The 21,361-nt window shown below is 42.1% G+C and overlaps 3 protein-coding genes across 3 annotated transcripts; 2 read left to right on the forward strand and 1 right to left on the reverse strand.

The window, feature by feature from the left end:
- Positions 1-296: 296 nt before the first annotated feature.
- Positions 297-4,460, forward strand: LOC111647878 (protein phosphatase 1, catalytic subunit, gamma isozyme). Its single transcript, XM_023397560.2, has 7 exons — positions 297-684; positions 1,165-1,296; positions 1,503-1,733; positions 1,962-2,066; positions 2,352-2,575; positions 3,097-3,231; positions 3,789-4,460. The coding sequence occupies exons 1-7, from the start codon at positions 630-632 to the stop codon at positions 3,876-3,878; spliced, it is 972 nt and encodes a 323-aa protein (XP_023253328.1). The 5' UTR covers positions 297-629; the 3' UTR covers positions 3,879-4,460.
- Positions 4,461-4,939: 479 nt separating this feature from the next.
- pptc7a (protein phosphatase targeting COQ7 a) lies at positions 4,940-13,776 on the forward strand. The gene is made up of 6 exons (XM_023397561.2): positions 4,940-5,548; positions 6,905-7,084; positions 9,155-9,353; positions 11,041-11,164; positions 11,255-11,384; positions 11,527-13,776. Exons 1-6 carry the CDS (start codon positions 5,347-5,349, stop codon positions 11,583-11,585), a joined length of 894 nt encoding a protein of 297 aa, XP_023253329.1. The 5' UTR covers positions 4,940-5,346; the 3' UTR covers positions 11,586-13,776.
- Positions 13,777-14,199: 423 nt separating this feature from the next.
- rad9b (RAD9 checkpoint clamp component B) lies at positions 14,200-21,129 on the reverse strand. Its single transcript, XM_023397700.2, has 11 exons — positions 21,084-21,129; positions 20,701-20,771; positions 20,319-20,456; positions 19,974-20,088; positions 19,632-19,731; positions 19,008-19,114; positions 18,720-18,823; positions 17,697-17,761; positions 17,256-17,378; positions 15,397-15,619; positions 14,200-14,827 (listed from the first exon to the last, which is right to left on the reverse strand). The coding sequence occupies exons 1-11, from the start codon at positions 21,115-21,117 to the stop codon at positions 14,690-14,692; spliced, it is 1,218 nt and encodes a 405-aa protein (XP_023253468.1). The 5' UTR covers positions 21,118-21,129; the 3' UTR covers positions 14,200-14,689.
- Between the last annotated feature and the right edge of the window lie 232 nt (positions 21,130-21,361).

Genomic DNA, 21,361 nt, shown 5'->3' on the forward strand with positions numbered 1-21,361 from the left:
ATTCTGAACATTCTTCATTAGGCTGATAAAGTAACTACAGGGATAATACCATACTCGCCCTTTGATTGTATGGAGGAGCATTTTTTGTATAGAAAGTGGCTAACGCTCCTACCAACCACTAATAATAATCAAGATGATGAGCTGATGTTGTTCTTGTATTTTTACAGTTATTTCTCAAACGCACTTTTCTCTGAGCTGGTTGAAGACTTTTCTCCATCCAGTACAGTAGGGGGCAGCAGCGGAGCAGCGACCAGCAGCCTCCTTGAAGCAGCTGGCTAGCTCTGTACAAGGTGCGGCAGAGAAAAAACAGGGACGGGACACCATCACTAGCTAGTGGCTAGTGCGGTTGACGTTTATTTTTTTTAGTCCGCGTTTCTCAACAAAAGCCAACATTGGATGTAGAAATTTTTTAAACTGTGATGTTTAAGTAGCTTATTAGATCGTCCAAAGTGTCAACGAGCAGCTAAACAGAAGCAGGGTCACATCAACATCTTTACCCTCAGCCGGAAAATCAGCGAAGCTAACATTAGGTAGCTAATGCTAGGATAGCTAGCGGGCTAGCTTTCACAAGTGTGTTAACGCCAAGACCTAGATTTGACTGAGTCGGTTTTAATAACGCAAACGTTGCAATGGCTGATGTTGACAAGCTCAACATAGACAGTATCATCCAACGTCTTTTAGAAGGTAAGGGAATGCTAAAATATTACCTATATAAGACTTCTTCGATTATCTGCATGCTGTTTGTGACAGGCGCTAACAGTGGACAAGCGGCAATAAATACAGGCGTATGCTTATAAACATCTTGTAATGTAATTAGCACTATTAGCTAGCTAACATTATTCATATCTTATACGGTTAACTGTCTGTTTTCACCATAATTGTTTCTAGGCTTGACATGTTAGTGTACCTGAAGGGCACGAAACGACATCTACTTGGTCAAATACACACACACACACACACACACACACACACACTCACACACACACACACTCACACAAACACTAACATTGCGCATTCCCGGCGTGGCAAATAGCTTGCCCTATATTCACATTATGTCCCACACAGGTTCAGGATAGCGATACTGTACCAGACAATGTCAACATAGCTGTGACCGTGCTCAGCTTTTGTGTTTGCTGCCCTCTTGTTTATGTTGTCTTGTTGCAGTCAGAGGAGCAAAGCCTGGCAAAAATGTGCAGCTGCAGGAGAATGAGATTCGTGGATTATGCCTCAAATCCAGGGAGATCTTTCTCAGTCAACCCATTCTTCTGGAGCTGGAGGCCCCTCTCAAGATTTGTGGTAAGATTTGCATATATGTGTGTATCTATCAGAAAGGAATGAATCACCAATTAACAGTAGATAGTCATATAAGATTGGTGAGGGTGAGGCTCTGGTTTCATTTCTAAATTTCTTCAGGCAGACAATGACAAATCATGACTCAAAAAGACAACTATGTGTAATTCAGTGTAATGCTGGAAGTGCATTAATTTATTCTCCTCCTGCAGGTGACATCCACGGGCAATACTATGACCTGCTGAGGCTGTTTGAGTATGGTGGTTTCCCTCCTGAGAGCAACTACCTGTTTCTGGGAGATTATGTGGACAGGGGGAAGCAGTCTCTGGAAACCATCTGTCTTCTGCTGGCCTACAAAATCAAATACCCAGAGAACTTCTTCCTGCTGAGGGGAAACCATGAGTGTGCTTCAATCAACAGAATATATGGTTTCTATGATGAGTGTGAGTAATATATACTGAATTTAACATCTAAAATGTATTGTAACATGACCAGTACCATGACTTAAGTGTACCTAGCAGCAAAAAATGTGATTGTTTAGTCTTCACACAGAGTCTCTATGGCTGATTGAGCTGTATGGGGGAGCTCAACACAACAACAGTGGAAGAAGTGTTCCTATCGCTTTGAGATAATGAAGGATTGAAATCTACTTTGTTGTCTTAATGTTTTAGGTAAACGAAGGTACAACATCAAACTCTGGAAGACCTTCACAGATTGTTTTAACTGCCTCCCTATTGCCGCCATTGTTGATGAGAAGATCTTTTGCTGCCACGGTGGTGGGTTCTCTTTATCTTTTCTTTCCTTCTCGTTTTTTAAGATAAAACCAACATTTTCAAGTCAAGTATATTATATTATATTTACACATTTCTAGTAACTCCACTGTGGACTAGTTATATGCAGAATGTCCAAAGTAGTCTAACTTTGACGTCAGCCATTCTTATTTGTCCTTGAGTAATGCTGCCTTTGCAGTTTGTCAACTGACGTAGGCCTCACCCATGCGCAATAGTTTTTGACCTCAATATCAGTTTGTTTATTTGCTCTTTTACTGCCGTTGTGTTTAGGACTGTCACCTGACCTTCAGTCCATGGAGCAGATCAGACGCATCATGCGCCCCACTGATGTGCCTGACCAGGGTCTGCTGTGCGATTTGCTCTGGTCTGATCCAGACAAGGATGTTTTGGGCTGGGGGGAGAACGACAGAGGTGTATCATTTACCTTTGGCTCAGAGGTTGTGGCCAAGTTCCTGCATAAGCATGATCTGGATCTGATCTGTCGTGCTCATCAGGTAATCACATTGCCCTCCACCTCCGTAAACAGAAATGTGACTGTGTAAAGTGGCTGTGTACTGGCAGGTCACTGGACATGCTGATTGACCTGATACTAGTAAAGCAGGACATCACACACTGTTCAAAGAACTGTACACATTACTTGTGCGTGTACACTGGACAAATTCGCAATCTATTTTGGCTGAATAAAACAGTGTCTACTAGTGACCCTCGATTGCGTATGTGCAATAGATGTGACCAATTCAACTGGATTTATTTTTTGTTTGTTTATTTTAAAGAAATGACAGACCTGAAGAGAGATCAAAATTGATCTAAAGGAAAAAAATGGGGAAAGATACACATGAGTTGTGTGGCAGAAATATGTTTTCTATTTTCTAATTGTGTAAATCATCTCTGGTGACCCACCAGGTTGGGAATTACTGCACAAGACGATATCTACTATACTTCACATTTAACATTGTACAGTTAACATTCAATCAGTGTGTAAACCTGACTATTCTACTGTTAATCTTACTTGCAGGTTGTTGAGGATGGCTATGAATTTTTCGCAAAGAGGCAGCTCGTCACTTTGTTTTCAGCACCAAACTATTGTGGGGAGTTTGATAATGCTGGTGCCATGATGAGCGTGGATGAGACCCTCATGTGCTCTTTTCAGGTGAAGTGCCTTTACTTGTACATTAGGTATTTTAGGATAATATGATTTACACTTTATTTTGAAATACTGGATAACTTTAAAATATTGCTCATTTGAGCAACAGTGAGGCGCATCAAATTGGTTAGTATTAGTGTACAAGGTATTAACAATGTGTAAGTACCTAGTGTTAATTGTGTAAGTGCGTTAAGCTTCTTTTGGTAGATATAAGGCCAATAGGTAGACCTGCTAAAAGAATTTATACCAAGGTGCAGAATTAGGAGACAAAATGCCAGTAAATTTGTTACTGCAGGTACAACATTTATCAAATAGGCACACACACACTCACAAAAACACAATGTAACTTTTGACCTTGCAGTTCTACCAATTTACTACTTGGATTTCAGTTATTTTAATGACCACTTTATCTTTTTTATATTCCATCTGTTACTGTTTATTTATCTGAAACAAAAAGAATGAACATCATAAATGTCCAAAATGTTTTCTAAGAATCTGAAATTGTGCTGGGTTAACATTTGTATCTAGTTCAATATCTCCAACTCTCTTTATTCCTTTTGTAGATTTTGAAACCAGCTGAGAAGAAGAAGCCCAACGGCAGCCGTCCTGTGACTCCACCACGCAACATGGTCACCAAGCAAGCCAAGAAATGAGAGGGCCCGGTGGGGGGCAAATGGCCGGAGTCTCACTCCTCTGTTCTGCTTTCGTCTTCTGCATTTGAAGGATTGGTTATCCTTCATGCTGCCAATAATGAAAAGATATCCACTCCTACCCGATGAAAGCAAAATATTTTGTTGTTTTGTCCACAGGGGTAAATTGATATGTCACCATGAAAACCTCAGGTGTTTTGCACTCCATTTTGCAGCTAGTCTTTGCCACATATGACTGTTCAATCAGGAAAAATGTAACAATACGGCTACTTATGCACAGGAATGCCTTGTTTGAAGCTGTGCACAATTTTTCCAGTTTGTTTCATGTCTTATTCATTTGTCATCTTTTTTCTCACTGTCAGTAATGGGTATTAATGACTATAAAACCGATGGGGAAAGTCACAAACACCTGTTTACTTCTGTAAAACTTTATTTACAGTTATTTTACAGTCCATGTCATAGAACATTGACTCTACACTGCATCATCACATTTTTAAACAAGTCTTGTGCTAAATTAAATGAATAAGAAAGCACTCTTGTAATGTCTAAATCTTTCTAATAAACTGAGTGTATTTTAGGGGGAAATTGGTATCTGGATGTCATTTGCTTCTGGAACAATCACAATAGAAACTGAAATGCAAGATTGAACAGCAATGGTTGTTGCCCAAAAAAGCTTGATAAGAGGGGCTCCCATCAGCCAACACCCACAAGGGGGAGACAGAATATAGTGCAAAGTACAGTTCAGACAGGAGTAATTAAATTGTCCAAGAGGGTATGAAAAATAAGTAAAATATTTTTATTTGCATAATTTTTCAGGAATGTCCATTTCCTTTTTTTTTTTTTTTTTTTTATTTATGGGACGAATTTATTATCATGTCAGATTTTTCTTATGCTTGAAACAGCCCTTTTCAGTTAATTTGTCCACCAAAACATGCATCTACCCATAAAATGTAAGAGCGTGTGGTTTTATAACTGATAAATAAGATGAAAAGTTGACTCTAAGCGGTATTTCCTTATTAGGAAACGTAGATTGCGTAATGTTGTCTGACGTCAGAGCAGTCACAAGACCCAGCGAGCAGAGCAGAGTGTGGGGAGCTCTTCTACGACTGGTCCACATTTTGTGTTATGTAGTGTCTCAGAGGCAGAACTGGCACCATGGCCACGGAGAACCAACACTTAGGGGTCTATGGAAACGGACGAGGCGGCTGTTCTCTTTGAGTTTCTCTCAGTTTTCGCGGCGCAGGATTAAAGCTCCCCGAGGCTGCACTTACTACACCAGCGGAAGGCATTGTCTATGCGTGCGTGGCGGCTGTTGTTGTCGGCAGCAGCAGCAGTGTCTGGCTAGCTCAGACACACATCTCCAGCCTCGTTAGCACGTTAGCAGAGCCAACATTGTGTGCTTACATCGACGCTAAGCTAGCAGAGTTGCTAGCTTGGCCGGTTCGTGTTGTGGGAGCTGGTGTTGTAGGTGATGTTGTCCGTGCTGTCGTACGGTAGACTGGTTGCCAGAGCTGTCATCGGCGGACTTTCTCAAACAGACAGCCGCGACTACAGCCTGGTGACAGCGAGCTGCGGCTTCGGCAAAGATTTCCGTAAAGGCATCCTGAAGAAAGGGATGTGCTATGGGGACGACGCGTGCTTCATTGCCCGGCACAGATCCGCCGATGTTTTGGGTGAGTGTCTGATCCGTGTGCCGTAGAAACATTAACCAAGTAATGCGACATAACCCTGGCTCTGACGCGAATGGCAGGTCAAAGGTCACCACCTTTATCTGAATGCTGAAATACCTGATATGAAGGACTGCACGTGTGCCCAAATGTTTAAAAGAAATATATGGCCGACTGGGTGCCTTTACATGAGCTTGTCCACTGTTAACATCACTTCACTGTACTTCAGTGTTTATGTTTTTTCTTCTGTAGACTATTTTCTGCAACACTCAGCTGCATGTTCTTTGTAATTAGTTAACTCCTCACACCATCACTGTCTGAAGTAAACAAAAAGCAATGCAGGCTTTAAAGTCTGCTCTAGTGAGGGGTAATTGAAATGACTCTTCAGCACTGAAACCTTGACTCTCGTAAAAACAACCTGTTATTTAACACGCAGGGGTCCCTGCAGGAATCTACTGAATGTCTCTGCATCAGGAGATGATCAAGACACATGAGGAAACATTAAAATCAGGACATCCTCTCACCAAGTCATGTTATTTTTGGAAGGTTCTTGGGGGTTGATGAGTTGCAAAGTTGTGTGTCTGCTTTGAGCAGGCCTGTTTCTGTGTTCTGGCACAGGCTGAGAAGACGCAGAGGGACATCCATGTATGGTCAGTGGAGCAGATGCTGGCGTCCTGGGAGTAACAAGACTAAAGTTTCCTTTCTAGGAAAATCTTGGACCTGATCAAATGCTCTTATGGGAATAAGCAACTCACTAATCTACAAATTAGGACAAGTTTCCATAGAAAGATTAATGAAGGCTTCAATTATCGATTTGGTGCATTTAATTAAGGGTGGTTTTAGAGAGAGAGAGAGAATTTATTTTTGTAGGCCTAAAATGCATTGAACCACATCAAATATTAAATACATTCTAAATAAGGTCTAAAAATAACAGTTAACTTCTGTAGATGACCAGATGGACTCTATTTGACGTTATCAGAAAAAAGTGAGAGCATGCAGTTTGTTTCATACAGTCCGAGACAGTTCCTTAATTTCTTCAACAGTTTTTTCTGTACTCGTTGTCCTTTTTGCATCTTGGTGAAAGTGTCCATTGTTTTTCTTTGTCGTGCAGCTGCATGGTATTGTTCTTGTGTCTCAACCGTGGAAACAGTCTGAGGAATGTCAAAAACGATTACTGTATTTCTGTGCTCATTTTCACCTTAAATCATTATTATCTTAATGGGAATTTGGTCCCGGTTTAAAAGGCAGCATTGTGTACAGTACAAAATGCAAATATTAGAGAAAGAAGCTGGGTTTTTAAAAACTTACATAAATAGAAAAATATTATTTGTATTCATTAAATCAACACCTGTCTGTTTCTAGGTGTGGCAGATGGAGTGGGTGGCTGGCGAGACTATGGCGTAGACCCGTCACAGTTTTCAGGTACACTGATGAAGACATGCGAGAGGCTGGTGAAAGAAGGACGCTTCATTCCCAGCAACCCTGTGGGGGTCCTCACGACTAGCTACTACGAGTTGCTCCAGAACAAAGTGCCACTACTGGGTGAGTGAAGCCTCTGGAAACGCAGGATTTCAGTGTTCATAGAGAATCGTGCCCACTTTAATTTGATTTTAAGGCACATTAAAGTAGAGAGTATCTGTGAATAAATATTCCTGCTTCTAACCAGTGTATGGAAAAGCACGAAGCATTCATACTGAACATGTTTTCGTATGGCTACAGACTGTGGTACTCATTTAAAAGCTCACTAAACTAATTAAGAACCTCCTAAACCATGCACTCTGCTGGACAATGTATGCCAATCTATGGTGTGTGAAGGCATACCGTGCCTGCCCATGAAACACTACTTTTTCCATGTGGTTTGGATCTGAGTACACTATGTAGGGCTAGGTTGTTTGTTTCCGTCTGTTCAGTTTGGTGGCGGCTGGTTGGAGATTTTTGCATCATGACTCAGAGAACAGCCAGATCCCATTAAGAAGCCCTGGGAATGCCCCAAGTCCCAACCTGCCCCATGCAGTTCACTTCCAGAATCCCTTTCCTCCGTCGCACCCCTTCCAGATAACAAAGCGCCCACAAACATGTAGCATCAATGAAGAAGTGTTTTCACAAACAGATCTCTGTCGCTGTGACTTTCAGTACTTTTCCATCCTGCTATCACATGTGCGGCAGGGGAAACAACCCTGCATTGTGCTGTTGTTACTTCACGGCAGAGGGAATGTTCTTGGGGCCGGCCGTGTGTGTAATTGTACTGCTGGAGAGAAAACAGACGAAAGCCAGTGAGTCACAGTGCGTGAGGGGATTTGAAGGTTGATCCCAGAGAGCAGATTTTGGTGTGCCAGATGAATCACCAGCAGGGTGTGGCTGCACGCTGTCCGCCTGCTTCACTAGCTCATGTTTCCTCTTCACCACCTCCCAGATGGTAGAACTCCAAAAATGAAAACTGTTACGCTGATTGAGGTATTTCAAGTTTGTGTATTCAGGCTGACTTCATTCATCAGTCTCCCAAACACACTTTACATGGGTATCTTTCCATAAACATAGTCATTTCTTAAGATGCATAGCTGTGGGAAATTCAAGAGGAAAAGACTGCTTTTACTGTGTCTGCAGCTGTGTTTTCATCCAAACATTTGCATTAAAATAGAAAATATATAGGGTAAATCTAAAGCCTTCTTTCACAGCAGATATTGATATTTCACAAAATGAAATGTACAGGTGTAAATAATGAAATGAATGAGCTGCTTCAGTTCGGTGTTGTTCATGCCAGCTTGTTGTCACACTCGTGTTTACCTGGACACTTGAATAGAACACAGCCATTGTTAATGTCATTAGTAACACCTGTGCTAACATCTGTGGACGCATGTGGAATGTGACTTGTACGACACACCTTTTGTGAAATGGTCATTGATACTGTTGCAGCATGTTTGCTGCCAATCACTGTTTACCATCATGACCTGTCCCTGAAATTTCATATTTAGGCCCAGTTCCATGTTATAGCAACTTGACATGGCTGTAGGCTGCAGTGTGTGCATCTGTTCTCATTTTAAAACAACACACAATGTGCCCTAAAGAATATACATTTTCAAAATGCCAATTCTTGCAGTACTTAGTATAGTTGTTACATCTATTGTTATCACTTTACGATAACACTACCCTTATAAAGGATTTATAAACGGTTCATAATTCGGTTATTAATTTGGTTAACACTTTATAAATCATAAATAAACAGTTATAAACACATAATACATTGCTGCAGGCTCACTATTTGTTAATGCTTACTACTCATTAATCTTACTAATGATTTACTAGTAAGAGTAGCCTTATGGTAAGGCATGAAACACATCATCATTTATTAATGACTTACCATAAGACTCCCTTTTACCAGTTGAGTTAACTCATTGAGGACTAAGCATTAACTTGATCCTCCAAAATAGTGAGTTTGCATCAGTATATGAAAACTGAGTTCTAACTTGTGCTAATCAGCTGATGATGCACTGATGATGATTACACCCTGTTTCCATTTTGTTTTTAGGGTATTTCTAACCTTTGCACTGAAATGTATTTGTGTGCCTCTGTGTGTGTGTGTGTGTGTGTGTGTGTGTGTGTGCGTGTGCGCAGGTAGCAGCACAGCCTGCATTGTGGTTTTGGACCGGCAGAGTCACCGGTTGCACACAGCCAACTTGGGAGACTCTGGCTTCCTGGTGGTCCGGGGAGGGGAGGTGGTCCACCGCTCAGACGAGCAGCAGCACTACTTCAACACGCCCTTCCAGCTGTCCATCGCTCCCCCGGGGGCTGAGGGGGCCGTCCTCAGTGACAGGTGAGACCCTGAACAGGCAGCACCTTTTGCATCTGCTGCAATCACATATGAATTGGCCTGGGGGGGTAGGGGTGGGAGGGTGTGTGTACTTAATAGATAATGGAAGTTTTGATAGAGAGGAGATCATGCATGTGTTCTGTACAGCGAATGTGATAAAGCCCAACACATCCTGATAACAATACAGATCGCATGCACATAACAAAGGAGCTTAGCCCGAATAAACTGCTCTGCAGAACATTTAGTCTTGCTTGTGTCCCTCACATGCATCAGTGTTGAGCTGTGTGTAACAGTGTATCAGGGGCCACGTGCTGCCGTGTCTCGTTGGTGCAGTGTGCCAAGCAGCAGCGCCGTAGATGTCAGTAGAGTGCAGGCCAGGCGTTGGATGTTTGCCCAGCTTTCCCTCTTACCCGGGTCAAAGTTTGTGTGGGCTGATGGGCAAACTGAGGAGTCCCCAGCCAATCGTGCACCAGCAGGCTCAGCCAGCTTTTGACTTACTCTGTCTTGAATCATGCTGATTATTTTGAGCCCCTAAAAAGCATTTTCTCAAAAAGTGATGGAAGATGAACCTGAACTGCGTGTCACCAGTGCTACAGTGTTTTATTTCGATTTCTTTTAAATGTTCCAGTAGTTGATGTGGATTTAATCTGGTTATTGAATATATACTTTCTTTTTAATTTGTGCATTTTAGCAATTTAAATTCAGTCCAATTTTATTTATATAGCATCAATTTAGGACGTACTGTGAATTAAACTGATAGCAACACCATATCACTAACATAGTGACCAATAATGTCAAAACTGAACAGATAACTGAGATAAGTTTGCTGAATATTTTTTTTATAATGTTTGGCATTTAATAAATGGCTCCGGCTCATGGATGTGGATGATGAATCCAAACATGGTGGCCTATTCAGTCCAATTCCAGCTGCTCATGAAATGTATGTATACAAACAGTTTTTTCCAATTTCACGTGCATTTATCATACTTGGCTCCCATGTCATGTGTGTGCATTAGTCTCTACCTGTGCTGGGAAAAGTTGTTTTTTTGTGTGAACTGATTTCAACTACATCAGAATCACAGCACAGGACAGGCTGTTCCTGAGGCTCTGTGTGTCCAGACAGTTTGAAATGAATAACATTCATGACTGGCTGGAGGCTGTGCAGCAGGATAAGGGCATCTTCCAAGAAGCGAACTTGACACTGGCAGACTAACTTGGTTCGTGCCTATATGTATCTGTAGCACCCATCATCATAATGGCAGCACCTTTTATTGGACCTGAGTGTCCTTTCCAAAACCCCCGTGTGAGGATTCCTTGAATGTATCCTCATCCATCATGTGATTACGTCTCTGTAGCCAAGGTGAAATATCAGTAGCCTCTCAGTACATTTTCTCACCGGGTGGAGTAATCTGCTGTAATCGCTGAGTATTCCTCGAGTAGAGGAGAGACTGGGTCAGAGGTTCAGATTAATTTATCGGGTCAGACGGGACAGATTTCCTGTACGGGGGTGTAAAAAGGGGAGAGTTAGAGAAGGCAGAGAGGAAAAAGCTTTAAACGGGACAAATTCATGCAGACTCTCATTGATGCTTCTTAGTTTGTATTTTTAGTGAGGGGAAAACAAAACATTTTAAAACTGAATGGCTTAAATTACCAAAGGCATCACATACAGTGTTATATTCTGTGCCTCCAGCCCTGACGCTGCAGAGAGCTCTTCCTTCGACGTCCAGCTGGGTGACATCATCCTCACCGCCACTGATGGGCTCTTCGACAACATGCCTGACTACATGATCCTGCAAGAGCTGAAGAAGCTCAAGGCAAGTCATAAAAAGGGTCTGCTGGTGAGAGGAATCAAAAATATGTCTGGAATACAAACTTCATGCCTGCTTTGTTTTTTTGCTCCTCAGAACACAAATTATGAGAGCATCCAGCAGACTGCCCGCAGCATCGCAGAGCAGGCCCATGTACTGGCATATGACCCCAATTACATGTCGCCTTTTGCACAGTTTGCCTGTGACAACGGACTGAATGTAAGAGGTAAGTGTCTCGGTTTCACTCCAGCTGTTCCAACTGATGCTTATTTCCTGTTTTTCTTTAAAGCTTTATTAATCAGGTGGAAAATGACACATGACATGAGTAAAGTCAATTTTCTGATGAGTGCAATCCTCTTTTTGTCCAGGAGGAAAGCCAGATGACATCACAGTGCTGTTGTCCATAGTGGCAGAGTACACCGACTAGAGTCTGTGTGGAGCTCGGACAGGGGGGCATCTGCCTCTGCAGGTGATGGACTGCTTTGATTCCTGCTGGCCAGGATGAAGGACTAATGTCAGATGTTCCCCCCCCGCATTTCGCCGGTTCTAGTCTGCCGCAACCGCCAGCTGACCATCACCCCGTTTTCCCTTCCAAAAATCTCCTACATGCCCTCGTCTCCGTGATTGTGTACATCAGAGAGTTGCTGAATTAAGAGCAGAGGAGGAGGCCTGACACATCCTCTTGGCCAGGCTGCAGTGTTGGCATCTTTGCAGTGTTCCAGTGCTCAGTTGATAATCCCATTGCCCGGGATAAGCAGTCATTGGGCATGTTGGAGATGAGGATAAGTCATCTTTCTCTGATGGGTGGTTCAGGCAGGAAGGAAGTTGAGTTTCCAAAATGGGGGCAGATGTAGCCAGACAGACAGGAGGTGTTAGACTGTTAAAGTGGCCCACCGCTGGGCCGCTAGAATGGAAAGATACAGTCCTCCAGTAGTGTCACGAAGGGAAGTGCTCAGGAAATGGCAGCATTAGGGCTTAATAAATGCCCTACCTTGTAAGAACGCGTGTTCGTCAAAGGGCCCGGAAGCTTGTGCGTGGCTGCATGGAGCATATGTTGGATAATAAGACATGACTGGTGTGCTGTTCTGGGATGTGGAAAGAAAAAGGAGTGTATGTGACGTGTACATCTGTTGTTAGTTTCTTGGGGCAGTTTGATCCAATATGATGTCATAAAGAAAAGCGGCAGCTGCCTTTTCCATACCAGTGCAATTCACGTCTTGCACATTTGTTACTTCATGGGCGAATTTTTCAGTTCAAACACTTCGAGATACTGTGTCAAACCAATGCCCACCCTTTAATCTCACAGCTGCTGCTAGTCTTGATTGTGTGTGTGTGTGTGTGTGTGTGTGTGTGTGTGTGTGTGTGGTGTGTGTGTGTGTGGTTGAATGCACTAATGTGCTTGTCAGTGTGTCTATTGATTATGTGTAGTCAGTGTGTATGAAACGGATGTGAAGGCTACTTCTCCATATCCACTGGGCTGATTTGGTCTTTGCAGCCTTAAACGCACAAGCTTAAGAAGCATATCTGAAAAAGCTCAACACAGTGGATGTTGGTCAGATGACCAAATGTATTTTTGTAACTTCTTTGTTCAGTGGGATTGTTGAATTCTTTGGATTAATCACCGCATCAGAGTAGCTTTAGAAACTGGTGTTCACAATCAGCGTTTCCTTTTCTTCTCTCTCCTTCTGCTGTAGAGCTCCAGCAGCACATTCATCAGTCAGGTCGCTGCAGGTTTCAAGTGAAAAATAGTCATTGTGTTTCCATTACATCACTTCAGATTTGCACTCTGCATTTACTTTTACCCACAGTTAAAAATATTTCTTCCTAAGATCCATATTTAGGGTGATGTTATGATGATGTGCCTTGTATCAGGTGTTGTTGATACTGGCAGAAATGTCCACAATTCCTTAAATGCCCGACTGTGAGTCAGGTGTTGAGCACAAAGCCTGAAACTGTTAAGTAGCCATAAGAGACAGAAAAGCTTTCCCATCATGCCTTGCTGTCTTAACACTAGGTATTCATCTACAGCATGTTGAACCTTTTTTCTCCTGAAATCTGCTTCTCTGCACTCAGTCAGGAGCTTAGGAATATTGATAAAGCCATCCCATGCTCAGAAAATCCTCCCTGTGGGTCTTCAGATCACTGTTTACAATCTGCACTGTTGAACGGACTGTTTCCCTACTTAATCTGACAAGTTCACACTGGAGCGCTGCAGTGTCAGGTGTCATTCTGAAATGGGGCTGATGGGCATGGAAGAGCAGATTTAAGGCAGAGCGAGCAGTGAATGGTCAAAATGTGAGTTTGAAGTATTACAGCACTGAGGACAATCTAAACAGCCTTAACAATGTTACAAAGCAATTCTCCCAGTCACATGGTGATAACCACTGTTAGCTTTGTGGTTCCTGACTCACACCTGCCCTGACACTCTTCCCTGTCATCTCCCATCAACTTCATCTTCCTTTACTTTGTTACAACCACATTGTGTGTGTGTGTGTGTGTGTGTGTTTGTGTGTATACATATACACACACATACACACATACATAAATCAGATCTAAGCTCTGTGAAGAAACATTTTAAAATCTGTACAATATATAAATAAAGGGTATAGTATTTATTATCCTGTTGTATTTGGTGTTTATTTTCTGAGCATAAACCTGCAGTTGGTTTTGAAAGTACATTGCAGAGACATTTTCTTCACAGGTGCAGGCTACATGGCTCAATGCTGTATTTTTCCATCATGACTATCACACTTCACTCTGCATTCAGGCCAGAAAAGATAATGCTTAAGAACGTCTTGTACGATTTGTGTCGACTCCCACATTCCTCTTGACTGACTACCGTCAGCAGCTGGTATCTGACGGATCTGCCGCTGCTACTCAACACTCGTTATTATTGCTGCTGTTACTGTTAATGACATTATTACACCTATACATATCACTTTTATTATTATCATTATAACAACCAGTCTGACAGCACTTGAATACAACAGTATATACAGCTGTTCCTGGTCTCTCTCTCTCCCTCCCTCGTTTCTCTCCCCTCAACCTTACCTAACCTCCCTCTGTAATATTATACAATATTATTACTCTTTAACATGCCGTGAGATGTATGAGATATAATGCATATTATAACCTGGCGCTACATAAATTAAATTGTATTTAACAGGTAGAGGTAATGTTTTCACAGAGTAAACCAAACAATCTTTTTCCCTCATTTGAGATAAATATATATTACACTGAAATTGCAGGAACATGTTGACTGATATATTCTTTGATGAATAATCATTGTAAATACATTCTCTTGAATTAAAACTGAACTCTGTGGGGAAACTTAACACTTTGAAAACAGTTTAAACAAGCAAAGCAACATTTTAGCGATAAACAAAAAGCTTAAAATCAACTTAAAATGCGTACTATATTAAATATATATGAATTCAGATCATAAATCGTCCTGATTGCCGTCAAATGCTGTGGTCTACTTTTGGCAGTAGCACAAAACAGGAAGATGAGAACCGAGTGGTAGCTCTGTTCTCAGAGTGAAGGGCTTCTTGGGTATTCGACTTCCATATCCTCCTCTGTGTCACTGAAACATGCCAGAACAGGCAACATGGCGGCACAGCCATCAACGTCCTGCTCTGAGGACAAGGCCCTGAAGAGGAGGGAGCAGATCTACAGGGATAAACAGACCACATGTTAGTGTACACTTAAAACGACATTTTATTATTTTGCTGAATTCAAAAGCAAAGTTTTCTTAATTAAATCCAAACTATGAGGGCTGCATTAGGTCACTTGAAACTGGTCTGAGATGATGGTATTCATCTCTTGATAGGGTAAAAATATTATAGATTGCCAGAATATAACTTTCAGCAGAGGACGATAGCAGCTGTCAGCCAGAAAAGTTGTACAATAGGAAACAAGAAAAAATAATATTTTGAGCTGTGGCTGTGACACCAACAAAACAGTTCAATTCATTATATTGAGACAGAACACAGACGTCCCATCTCTCACATCCAGTGTCACCTTGCCTGTCTTCTTCGGTCATACCTCATATGGTGAGGCATTATGGCACTGTGGGCAAACTTCCCAGTAGAGGTTCAAGTAGAACACTTTGAGCACTTTGGCACTTCACAATGCCACCCAACCTGTCAAGACTGTGGAGCATTCAAGCCTCGGGGAACAAATAAAGGTCACAAGGAGTTTGCAGTGAAAATGAAAAGCCAACAGGTAGCTCTTGTTACCGTGGTGGAGGCAGGAGTTGAGGTGGCACTGGCACAGGCCTCTTCAGGTACACCGAGTCCGCCAGAGTGGTCAGCCTGAGACAGGAGCTGCATCAGCGCAGGTGGGTCGATTATAGGGCTGCCCTGGCTGGATGCAATCAGCTCCATCACATCAGGAACATCCTGTGGCTTATCACTGTCTGCCTCATATGAAACCACAGGCAGAGAAGCGGCATCTGCACACCTGGGAGCAGGTGCAATAAACTCATCTCTCTGCAGCAAGGTGTTCATGATTCTATCAACCAGAGCTAGTGATCAGTTCCTGAGCGTGGAAAATTAGACATAACACTGCACAAGGTAATTGGGGTGCACAGCGCCACGATCTATAGCAGCAAAATAACAATTCTCTTCCTGTGCAGACAACACTGAGGTCACAGTATGTGACTCCTAAGCAAGTGGATTATAACTGAGCCTGATTAGGAGCTGGTTATACTGTCATGTCTGATGGAGATGGTGGTAATGGAAAATAAGAGGTAGCAAAAAGAGAAGAGTTAGACAAAGCCTAGAGAGGAAATCCCACACAACACTATTGACCATGAGGCTAAAAAAGTGGGCTGCTTGTTTGGAAAACTTGCTGTTTCAGGGGAAATTTTAAATATATTTTTGACCTTGTGTCTGTGTTGTCCTCAATAATAACACTGTGTTTTGTTTTTTTCCAGAACTCAACATAAAGACAGATATTTATATAAATATATTATACATAATATAAATCTATATAAAGTAGTACTCAAAAAGTGTTAGTTAATTTTTTGATAATAAAACTGTCAAATACAAAAACTAGGGTGAACATTATTACCAACTTTAGTGTTGCTTTTGAGATTTCATGGTAATATCAAGAAGATTATGAATAATAATCTTCATAAAGACATTCTCGAACAGGACGTGTAGCTCTGTATCAGCTGATACTGAAAGTGGTCTGTAGCACAGTACGAGCACACAACAAAAACAACCCCATGCATGTAACCACACGACATGTTATCACCCTGAGAGGAGCAGCCAGACCAGAAGTATAAAGAGGAACACGGCAGGAAGGAGAATAGAGTTGCTGGTTTCTAAGTCTCTCAGGCTTCATGGTTTGTACTTTAAAAGGCCCTGAGGCAGAAAGCATGAGCGTGTCATGAATAACAAAAATACACTGTATATGTTCAGAAACAGCCTGAATGATTCATGGCAAAACTGCAACTAAAAGTTAAGGGGTGCAGGTTGTTGGATTCCTGAGCAGTGGGGACAGGAGAACTGACAAACTGCCTGCTCATCAGGTCAGGTCTCTGCAGACTCCCAACAGAGCACACAAACCGAAGCACAAGTGACCCAGATGTTCAACAGTACAACTAGGACTGATGTGACAAGATCGGCCAGAGCCCAAAGCGCAGTACAACAGAGTGTGAGTTACAGTTAGCAGAGCAGGACAGTAACACAGTGACAGAACAGACTAACAGGCTAGCATAGCGGAGATGAGGGGATTAAAGCACGTCACACCGATAGGCTTCTAACCTAACCCCGCATGTCCTGAGCTTGGCCTATTTATCTCTGTTACAGACACAAGGCTGGCTGCTGTAACACTATGCACTCTTAGGAAGCTAAAAACAGCCAGCGAGGGCAAACCACCGTGACTGCAGCCAGCAGAGAAGCTCAGGTAGAGCCTCTGTGGGAAGATTCAATTGAAACTTGGGCTACAAACACTTCAGCTGTGATGAGTACACTGCCTGGTCCAAATGACAAGAAAATAAATCTTACCCTTATCTTCACCATCATGCCGAGGGTATAACAGATCCCAGGATTAAAAGCAGTGTGACTAGACACCATGTAGTGTTTGTTACCTGGGTGTACTGGGGACCGGGGTCCCTGTCCGCAGAGTGGGGTCCATGTTTTCAGAGTCCATCAGAGTAGCCAGCACCACGGTGGCCTCCAGGACCATGTCCTCCATGAGGAAACACACAGGCCTGCAAAGGACATCAATAATACACTGATAGATATCTGACAGTAACAGAAACCTAACAACTCCACCGCCTCTTGTTAAAATCCACAAATATCTTTCACTGTTTTATCAGAAAATAGAAAATCTCAGCACAACCGGTCACTCAGTAAAAGGGCTGGTAATTACAATCAGACGGCTCAGCCACAGGAAATATTGTTTACTGTGTTTTGAGGTTGTCTGGCATTAATTAGTCACTCAGTTTGGAGGGCCGGTGGTACACAGGCTGACATGGGTCTTTGTAACTTGGGACACTCAAGCTAATCACAAAGGCAAAGACACTTACTTTCCTGCAGCACCAAAGTGGACCGACACTGAGAGACAATGTGACCCTGCAAAGGACAGAAAACCCTGGGAAAACAGAATAGCAGAGACATGTTTGTGTGGATCCATGTCATGACTGTAACGTCTTACTAGCTGATAACTCTGAGAGCAGTGTTGTGGCATGTTTGCAATAAACAGGCTAAAACGGAAAACATCAAAGCTTGAGTAAATTGAGGCCAACTAAAACTTAAAGCCTTGTTTCTAATCCACCCAAACGCGATTTTCCAAAACCGACACGAATAAGACTCCTGGGCTGGCTAATGAGGAGCCTCACAGCGGGGTGTCCAAGAAACATTCCAGGATATTAGGGACAAGAGTTTCAGGTGTTAATGCAGGTCAAGTCTCATTAACTGGACTAACACAAAGACTGTTTATCCAAATTTCCAAATGGCCAACCAAGTCCTTTTTGCTTTCTTTTCTGAGCTGAGACAGAAGACAGCAGACACCGTCAACAAACCACTTTGGATTACGGAGCACGCTACTCTGGAAATGACATTATATTTCTCTAATGCTGTCACTGTTACTCAAAATATTAATAGTTAAAGACTGACTTAAGTTGAAACAGCCCTTAAATAAAAACACATGCCTATTTAAAAATTACACATTTCATGAGTAATGTGTGGCCTATAATTTCTGGAACTCATAATCTCAATTAATTTTCCTGTGTAGTAGTTTAACATGCGTCACCACGGTCACAGTATCTTGGCTATTAAGATGAGTCACAGGGCCGAGGGGAAAGTTCACATGAAAGCAATACAGAGAGACGCGTACAGAGGCCTTAGGACACTTGAGTATCCAGACTACAGGACCAGAAATATGACCTGTTGAAGTGAAATGCTCCTAGTGAGCCAGTCACACACACACACACACACACACACACACACACACACACACACACACACACACACACACACACACAGGGATACACACACATAATATTCTCATGTGACAGGATAAAGGGAGCCTACAGAAATAACCCCCATACCCTCAGTTCCTTCAGACAGAAGGTTATGTCCGAGTCCTCTCCGACCTGAAAGTAGTCAAACTCGTCTGGGTGTAAGGACATCTCAGTGTTCATCTTCATGTGATCTGTGACAGAAGTACAACCAGTCAAATAGTATCTGCACAACATTTTCACTGTTTGTTTTAATGTGGGTGAAGAATCAAATATGCAGTGTTTGCATTATCAGGTTGTAAATTGTCAATCTCAAAGCTGGTGCAACACAGTATTGTCCTGGGCCTTAGCTAAATCACAGTGTATGTGTTATCTCACCATTTCCCCCCTCATAGTAATTTCTCAGACTGACTCTCAGAGGAGTCACGGACAGAGTGATTTCCTCCTGGGACACTGGGAAATGCATCACCATATCACTAAGGAGCCTGCAGAGGCAGAGAGAAAAACAAATGCAAACCCTGCTCAGAATCAAACCAAGCAATGAGCAGAGAGCTTTACTTTAACGCTGTGCTACTGATGGATGACGGTTTGTCCAAGACTACACACTTGAGGTATTAATGTTTATGTCCTCGTCAGTCTGGTTGATTAAACTGAACTGCACTGAACTGAAGGTGTATGTGTGTTTCAGAGGACTGGCCAGAGTCAGCTGAGAGTATAAAACACTGTGAGCACCTATTGTCTCTCTCCATCGACTGGATTACACTGAGCTAACAAGGTATATGGCAACCATCACATTCCCTATTAAATTCACAGTAAATCCACTTATCATGAAAAGAAGAGGTTAAAGACGCATTTAAGTCTTAAGAGAACTAAGATTTTGTTTGTGTAAAAAGGATCCTATTAAATCAGAAGGATCTTAATAAATCACAGGGATGTGCCGTTGAGTTTGAGTTAAAAGAACGAGCAGGTTCTCACTTGATAACAGAATACTGAGGTGCTAACCTGGCAGGTGCCTTCAGTACATTGGGACAAAGGTGTGAGGCAAACACTGCCTGCAGAGGCTCACTTTCATGGAAATGAAGGTTGTGGGTCTTGGTGATGCCTGTCACAAAAGCAAAGAGGATATTTGCGACACACTGCCACCAAGTGTTGACAATATGCAATACAGCGTCTGCAGCAGAGTGTTCACAGAGGTCATTCTGTTCAAAGAAAACTCAACATTTACAGGAAATGGTTCAACGGTTCTACAGCTTTTCAAGCTTTTCAAGCAAACAGCTTTCCAGAAATCGTGATTCTTTCCTTTACTCACAGCAATTTCATGGTTCAAAACACAATGTTACCTACCATGCCTGCAGAAAAACTGGATTATGACCCGGTCACTGGGTGTGCTGATTGATATCTGACATCGTTCCACATTACGCTCAATGGAAGTCAAACACCGGAAAAGTGGTAGCACATACTTAAAAACAAATATTTATATTTTAGACAAGATTGTCATCACTGTTTTAACAAAGTAATAACAGACACTTTACAGTAGAAACATATATTTTCATTTTTTGTGCCTTAGTTCAGTTCTGGTTTTATTCCACTACCGTCTCCTATATCCTCATAGACACTAGTATTTGTGCAGTGAACTGTGATGTCACTTTGAGCTCTGTACAAAATGAAGAACTAATATGCCACATATACCCTCATGATCAGTTTGCATTTGATGGTTTCACTGCCTTGCTCTGATCCTGATCCCAGGCTGTAGTGGCCGAAGAACAGTGGCGAGAAAAGGAAGCAGGTATATGCAGAATGAGCAGAGTTCACTGATCTCAGAGCCAGCTGTAAGGCAGAGGTTCAGTTTAGACAGCTGGCTGATGCTATCAACAGAGAGACAAAGGTGCTGACAGGGACACAACAAATAAAGGCCTGTGTATAATAACATATACTGAAGTGATAAGTGACAAGTGATAACATTATTGCTCCAAAAGAGACAGAATTCATGGCTACTTCCCTGGTTAGAGTGATGATGTGATAATAATCCCACTAGGGCGTTTTACTATCAGAAACAGTTGGTGCTGCTCACCCCTTTCACAGTGGGATCCAACCAAAGCTCCTCTCCAACCCGGGACAGCGCCTGAATCGCCTTTCCAAATACTGCAACACAACAAGGCGCCACCAGAGTTCAAGGCTAGCCACATACTAATGTTTACACGTGTTATTATAATACATTACTGTGTTGTTAATAAAGTCAACAAACTAACAAAACAGCTAAAGTTAAATGGCAACTATTTAGCTAGCATAGCTAGCTAGAAGCTACATTCGCAAAGCTAGCGTTGTCTTTTATCTAATAAATTTTTTTACAGAAATTCCTGTGAGCTAAGGCTTAAATATCGGTTAATTTTAGATTAACATTTTCGTTACAACAATTTAACTTGTTTATATTTTGACAGTTTTCTCTAGTACTACCTTTTACACCATTTCCTTCGAGGACACACTTCATATTTGCTGATGGTTCAACTCAGGGAACTCACTGGAGTAGACAGATGCTAACCTTAAATCTGCTACATGCTAATTTGCCAACATGAGGGTTAATTTGGCTTGAAGAGGCTCATCCACGGCCACATGTAAAAATGTACCATTTTATTCACTTCAGGAATGCTCTTTATTTGTTGTTTTAGTTAACAGGAACGGTGACCATTGCTGTTAATGCAGCAGTTTTCCAAAAGCTATTTTTTATTTAGGAT

The sequence above is a fragment of the Seriola lalandi genome, unplaced genomic scaffold (genome assembly GCF_002814215.2).
Source record: "Seriola lalandi dorsalis isolate HSWRI2012SDOR001 ecotype SW California unplaced genomic scaffold, Sedor1 jcf7180002054883, whole genome shotgun sequence".
In the NCBI taxonomy this organism is placed as follows: domain Eukaryota; kingdom Metazoa; phylum Chordata; class Actinopteri; order Carangiformes; family Carangidae; genus Seriola; species Seriola lalandi.